This window comes from Carassius carassius, chromosome 18, assembly GCF_963082965.1.
Source record: "Carassius carassius chromosome 18, fCarCar2.1, whole genome shotgun sequence".
NCBI classification, from domain to species: Eukaryota; Metazoa; Chordata; class Actinopteri; order Cypriniformes; family Cyprinidae; genus Carassius; species Carassius carassius.
The window spans coordinates 32,677,965-32,685,464 of record NC_081772.1 but is presented as its reverse complement, the minus strand read 5'-3'; the positions used below and the strand labels follow the sequence as shown (position 1 = coordinate 32,685,464).

Genomic DNA, 7,500 nt, shown 5'->3' with positions numbered 1-7,500 from the left:
TGCAAACACACGGCCACTTTTATCATGTTCGTTTTGTGATCGCGCATGTTCCAGTGATTTATTTCTTAGTTTTCTGATAACTTCTCTTTGTTGGTGAAATGATGCGGTTGCATGACGTTGTTCTGAGAGGCGTGTTTTAGTGACGTGCAGCGGTGCTTCAGGCTCCACTGTGGAAACTAGGGATGGGCGTTTTCCACAAATATCACATTCGAATATTTGAGCTCACAAAAAATGAATATTCGAACATTCGTTTATTTAAATTAAGTTTAATGAGACAGACGTTATTTTTCAGCAACATTTATTGTTTCCGTCATTTTTGAACAAGCTTACACACAATAAGCCTGAACATCACACATCGTGTTTTGTAGCTGAAAACCTTTAACAATGCGTGCAAACAAACAAAAGTACAGATTAAAAGCAAAAAAAAAAAAAGTGAACAAAGAAAAAACGTAAAGCAGCCTGCAGCAATTAGGCTATTGTAGAACGTAGACTACACTTAACTTTGAAACTGTCAGGGAATCTTTTTTTCTTTTTTCTGTATAGTTTTACATGTTCTTGTTAAGAAACACGGGCATGTAAACATGATCGGGGGAAAGTCGGCTCCTTAGTCTGTTAACAATAAGGCCGGCCGCGGAGAAAACGCTCTCTGATGGCACAGACGTTGTCGGGACTCACAAATAACGGTGTGCTAAGCGAATAAGTTTAGTGAAGCGCTTCGTGTTTTCGTTTACCACTGAATGGGATCCTCATCTGGTGGAATACATGGCTCCAGCAAGAACTGTTCCCACTCGTCTCGGCTGGACTCTGTAAACATCGCTGAAGAACTGGCTCAGCCTTTTCAGACGAGTGGGCATTGCATCTTCTTCATCGTTCGAGACGCACCACTCGCATCAAGGGAAATGTTCTGATAATGTTCAAAAAAGTTGTTTTTCTTACTTCTCTCATGTTTTCATCGAGAAACCTGAGATGTTTGTGCCGAGGGTCTAGGGCAGACGCGAGAAGAGGAGTTTTCACTGCATTCTCCAAGTTAGCGGTGTTTATTCATCGCTTGAGAGATGCCTCAACGATGTTCTTCAATTCGGTCACTTTCTGTGATTCTCCACGGCATATTTGAAGTAGAGCTTAGATTCTCTGCCCGAGCTCGGGCTCGACCCGACCCGACTTGCGGGCCGTGCCGTGCCGATATTTCCTGCCACCGTCCTCGGGTTGGGTCGGGCCCTTGATAAAGCACGTCACGTGTCATGCGCAGCGTCTCGTCCACTCGCAGTCTCGCATGCGTGACGCATCACACCTGCTGTGCGTGCTGTACTATTCAGTAGAATAAGTGCAACATGGAGCTTGAAGAAGCAAAGAAAAAAATTAAAACAGGAGAATTAACTTTGAGCAAGTTTGGAGGAAAATCGGAGGTATGGAAACATTTTAAACTAGTCGTGGGGAGTGACAACATATGTGTTGGCTTTGTCTCGTGCATTAAATGTGGCACGCATGTATATATATATATAACTGCGCAGCTCCCCCGTAGCCTAAATGATCTAGCACAGCAGCACCTGAAAAAAAAAAAAAAAAAAAAAACCTGCGGTAAAAAAAATAATAATCTGGCGCCGCCCCTGGTTATAACGGCCCACATATTAAAAATGGTCGGGTTTAAATCGGGCTCGGGCTCATAATTACAGTGAACGTGTCGGGCCGGGCCGGGCTCTGACACATCGGGCTCGGGTAGGGTCGGGCTTGATTTGTTGGGCCCGATCTAACGTCTAATTTGAAGAACTGTAGAAGACCGCCGTTCTTATTCAATCATTAATTATTTTTTGCTTGCATACATCTTCAAATATGCCGTGGAGAATCACAGAAAGTGACCAATTAGGTTTTATTGAGGACTTTTGTTTCTATTTTTTATGGCAAGCAAAAATATAGCGAAATTTGAATATCATTTTTATTTATCAAATAATTAGAGCAGAATGAATATTCGAATGTTCGACTATCTGTGCACACCCCTAGTGGAAACCCTGCACTATTCTGGCTTTGGTGCTACTGGCCCGAGGCTATGAGCCCCGCCCGGCCCGCTTTAATCCCTGGCTTGCACTGGCCCCACAGTGGAGATGCAGCTAATGTGCTAGACTTGAGCCAGTATTCAGTAATGCGATATATCATGGTAATGAATATGCACAATATTGTTATCGTAAGCACTTCTAAATACCGTGAATAATTATAATATTACACATTATTCAGAATGCATTTTAAGAATACTTTTCCCATCAGCTGGTAAAACAGCACAACATCGCTGTATGCTGCTTGAAAGAGCCCATGCGCTCTGATGTAAACAAGCACGCATGAGAAGCACATGAGGAACACGTGAGAGACGCGCTGAATGAAAGCACATTCACTCTCTGACAGCAGATGGCGCTAAACTGCAGAAAATGTCCTTACCCTGGAAACCCCATAAATAAAGCAGCTGCTCTACTTTCTAAAACTTATTTAAATCATTTTAAATAGCCATTCAGATTTGTGTATTTGCTATGATGTTCATCACAGTGCCAAATACTTACATTTCTAGACTTAAAAGGCTATTTTAATCTGGACTACAACATACCTTAGATATTGATTTTTTTATTGTTAATTCACATTTTACATTACTTAATTCATTAGTTAACATAAACTGCCAATGAAAAATTCATCTGAACATTCATTAATCTTAAGTATTCCAATATTTAATAACACGTTGTTAATATCTAAAGTTGCAAATAGGGCTGTCACTTTTGTGAAAAAATCATTTTCAATTTTTAAGACATAAGTGTTCATTGAATCGATTGTAAAATCGATTTTCCATGTCTAAAAAAAAAGATGTTTCCTTTTTCAACGCAAATAATGAACGAACGTAAAGAGAGTGCTGGAAACGCACAAGTCAGCAATATTTCTTATTTATTGGCATGACGTTTCGTGCAGAATAACAAACAGCAACAGGACTGCAACATTCTCGAAAAAATATATATGCAGAGGGGACGGCTGCCAAAACAAACGAAAACATCACTGGAGGCTTCAACCCGGCTGCATTTATGATTTAGGCAATTCAGAAATCTCCAAGATTATTTTAAATAATGATTCAATCCACTTCAAACAACTGTTCAAAAAATGAAACTTTAAATGGACTTGAGAACAGGCCATGTGTGTTTTTTTTATTGAACGTAGCCGACACTTAGGCTAGGCGGCACTAGGAAGGCATAATGACATGCGCAAAAAGGCTAGGGCCATTACAAATTTATTGGACAGGAAAACAAGACGATCAACATTTTCTGGGTTCAGAGCAGAGCGTTTTTTATTCACTATATGTCCAGCTGTTGAGAAGACTTTCTTTTTCTTCTTGTTTGTGAATTTTTACATCTATATTTTTTAATTGTTTAATTCTTTTAAAATTAATAGTGTACATATTTGGTTAAAATCGATTCCCTATTTTCTTGGTTGAAACTTTTTTTGGTTGGTCCGACCGATTGTGCAATTGATTTTCGAACTAAAAGTGACAGCCCTAGTTGCAACTGTATTGTATTATTTAATGAGCTAACATGAACTAAGACTTGTATTTTTTTTTTAACAAAGATTAATAGCTCAATTGGTAGAGTATTGTACTATGGAGCGCAAGGTTGTGGGTTCGATTCCCCGGGAACACATGATAGGTAAAAATTGATAACCTGAATGCACTGTAAGGCCCAATCCCAATTCTACTCCTTAGCCCTTCCCTTTTCCCCCTTTTGTGAAGGGGTGGGGGTGTCTCGATTCTCTTTTGGTTGGAGGGGTAGGGGTAAGGGGAAGGACCAGATAGCCCTTCAAACAAAGATTTTTCGGGACCACACTTCAAACGAAGGGGTATGAATTATCTCGGGAACATGGCAGCTACAGTGAACAAAAAGACGCATAAATGTAAGCTTTTTTGGCATAAATAAAGATGTTAATGAAAAGTAATCATTTGTTTTATGTTACATTCAATTATGAGTTCATATTAACGGTCATGTTACTCAAAGAAATGTTTGCAAAAAATCTCTAATATTTGCTAACGTCATATCATTACAGACAGCATGATAGTGCCACAGCATATGTCTGATCAGGGCAATAACTGCCATAGACATTGATGTGGGCTAATCCCCCCAATAATTAGAAATCGCTAAACCATTTTCTCAAATATTGCCTATTGGAGAGAGAGACAGAGAGAGAGAGAGAGATAGAAGTTGCGTGTATTCGCGTCTGTGCGTTTATCTTTTTAGAGTGAGTTTACTTAAAAACAGCGGTTGTATCCTCTCGTCGCTGGAAAATATAATGTAGCGATTCAGTATTTAACCTGTATTTAAGTCGTGGGGCAGCGTTGACAAGTTTATTTTCTCCTGGATGTGTGAGCTGCATGATTTCCGATATGTGTGTGTGTCAGTAAGCAGCTCATTAATGCAGAACGATAATTAAAGGCTCTAATGCACACTAGCACACCAGTATATGTGTGTATCGTAAGAGCTAGACGATGAATGATGGCGTGTGACGGTATAATAGTGGTGTCCCAATCCTTAGGGGAATATTTTCTCCTCTACCCCTTGACACTCTGTTACAAGGGACAAGGGGAAGGGGTAGGCGGAGGGTATAAAATAGAATTGGGATTGGGCCTAAGTCGCTTTGGATAAAAGCGTCTGCTGAATGCATAAATTTAATTTAATTTAACCTTTGTGTAGCTTTTGCTCATAGTGAATGTTTAATGTAAAGTGATAATGTCTTTTTAGTTCTTTTGCACTGTAATCTGTGCAAAACGTTTAACTTTAGATATTTTTCTGTATTGCTTTATTTTATTTAAATGATCAGTTATTTTTGTTATTAGAAAAAAGTTATTTAACCTATTATACTATATTTTGAGCACTTTTTTAAACAAAATATCAATACTGTGATGATAGTGTTTACCGTGATAAGCATGAGCCGTTACTCAGAACAGGAAACTGTTATCTGGGCATATCCCTGCAGTGTGCTGGCCGTGATGACCACAGAGGTGGGCTCCGACAGCGACGTGAAGAAGGACGAGGAGAAGACTCCTGGAGATCAGCAGCAGACAGACAAACCTGCTGAACCACCACAGGTAGAGCTGACCTCACTCCTCATACTGCTCTCTGATTGGCTGTTACAGAGCACGCCTCACACCCACTCAGAACAGATCTACAGTACGCCGTCACATGACTCGGTTTGATGTGTATATAAACCATAGTCAAAGCTGTCAGTTAGTACATGTACTGGATTAAACTGATTAATGAAGGCAGCATTTCTAATAAGAATTTAGAATAATAACTTTTTAATGAAATAACTATGTTATTGTTAAAATAAAAACATGTTAACCTTGAAAGCTTGCTTGTTTTCTTAGTGGATTTATTCAAACATACAGGAAATATTGAAGAACGGGTTAAATGAAAATCTAATGAATATGTAAGAAAAGACCGTAAACACTGCTTGATTTCATGAGACACGACTCTGATTTCTGTAAGTCTGATGTTTAATCATGTAACAGGAAGTGATGATCGGCTCTCGTGTCACTTGATCTGACAGAACACATTAATATATATATATATTAATTAAGATATAACACTGATACAGTTGATACTTCATATCAAATCACAAAGCTTATTGTAATTTGGACAGGAGACAAAGTAAAGTTTTGTTGACACCTCAACAGAAGACAGTGTAGATTGTGATTGAAGAGTTGATCTGGGTTCATAAAGTCCAGTATTGTGTGTTTCCTCGTGAGCAGGAGAAGAGCGCGAGCATCGAGGCCGAGAGCGGTCAGGAAGCATGTGTGTCCAGTCCTCCTGCTGCCGGCGGACAGAAGAAGGAGAAGACCATCTCACGCTTCCTGCCTCCATGGCTTAAACGACAGAAGTCACAGAGCCAGGACAAGCCCAGCGAGAGCTCAGCGCCAGAGCAGGAGAGTGTGGAGCTGAAGGAGGAGCAGACGGACGGAGGAGGAGCAGAGCAGACCGAGGAGAAGAAAGAGGAGGAGACCGAGGAGAAGTCTGTCGGCAGCGCTGACACTCAGGTGAGACCAACACGGAGGAATACGTCTGTAGATACACATTAGGAGTGGCACGGTTCATCTTTTTCACGGTTCTAGTGTCACGGTTTCGGTACAGTTCGGTATGTGCTTTGTTTATGGAAAAACTATACTTTCAAATAAAATAAAAAATGTGCGTTCTGAGGCGCTGGTTTGCGCTTCGGCTGAGCGCATGCACAAATCTTCTCACTGCACGTGTGAGCTCGCGTCCTCTGGCTCTTAAATGTTTAAACTGACAAAGCTTAAATGAGTTTAGTTTAAATACATATTAACGTGTGCTGTTCAGATCTCATCTGTGCGCGCGCTTTCAGCTGCAGGTGATGACGGAATAAATGACTGCTCATATTCCAGAATACGGCATTCACATTGAATAAGAGTGAATGATTTGTCCAGGGATTTATTTTATTTTTATTTTTATCTCTTCACTGTTGTTGTAATGTCTGGGAATCCAGAATGCACATGCATCAACAGAAACATATATTAATTGAACCCAGTTTGTTTTAGGTGTAATTTATAGCAAACCATATTACAGTCCCAGCGCGTGCCGAACCGTGTGGGGTGAACTGTTTTTTTTTTTCAGCGAATCGTGCCACCCCTTATACACACTACCAGTGGGCAGTCATCCAGCCTTCATCCCCTCAGATAAACTGATCAGATCAGGTCACATGACAGACTCCTGATGAATAAACACTTCCTTACGCCACACACTTCAGCCAAAACCCACAGCATCCGCCCAGTGACTTCATGCAGCAGTGGAAAACACCAGAGCGCATACATGTGTTAATCTAGTGTGTGTGTGTGTGTGTGTGTGTGTGTGTGTGTGTGTGTGTGCAGCCCGTGAGAGAGGAGAAGGAGGACGAGTCGGAGCTGAAGGAGGAAGAGGCAGTGATCCCACACGAGGCCAGTGTGCTGTCAGGACTCAAACTCAACAAGAAGATGAAGATGGTGGTGTGTCACGTGACCCTGCTGGACGGCAGCCTGTTCTCCTGTGAGCTGGAGGTGAGACACGTCTGAGCACGTTAGCATCATCCTGCTGAGCTCTGTCACACATATACATATATAGTTAAAAAAGTTAAAAAAAAAATACATAATAGCAAAGTAAATCACTCTCATATGCGACTAAATCTTCACTCTGGCAACTAAATGATGTCTAATATTAGCCAATGGCTAATCAATTCTCTGATTTTACTCACCAGTGTGTGAGTTGGAGGCTAAGTATAAGTTTAGCTCAGATCTATGTTCACTCGCCGAACACTGTGTTTTATAGTTCTTCTTATTAGAATTCCTATCAATAATATCAGTATCAGTATTTTTGTTTTTCTCCCCTCCTTTTTTATTTTTTTTTTTACAGAAACAATGAATGACAAAAAAAGCACCACCAGTCCAGTTAAAATGTTCAGTTAAAATGACTAATATGCATTTAAACATGGTTATCA

General features: G+C 40.4%; 1 protein-coding gene across 10 annotated transcripts in view; it reads left to right on the top strand.

Moving 5' to 3' along the window:
- Positions 1-7,500, top strand: part of epb41l2 (erythrocyte membrane protein band 4.1 like 2) — an 87,313-nt gene that overhangs the window by 26,273 nt on the left and 53,540 nt on the right. For all 10 annotated transcript variants that reach the window (XM_059499247.1, XM_059499246.1, XM_059499252.1 and 7 more), the window contains exons 2-4: positions 4,990-5,101; positions 5,765-6,049; positions 6,899-7,063. In XM_059499247.1, the coding sequence (XP_059355230.1) occupies positions 5,003-5,101; positions 5,765-6,049; positions 6,899-7,063 (549 nt within the window). In that variant the 5' untranslated portion in view covers positions 4,990-5,002. The remainder of the gene's footprint in view (positions 1-4,989; positions 5,102-5,764; positions 6,050-6,898; positions 7,064-7,500) is intronic.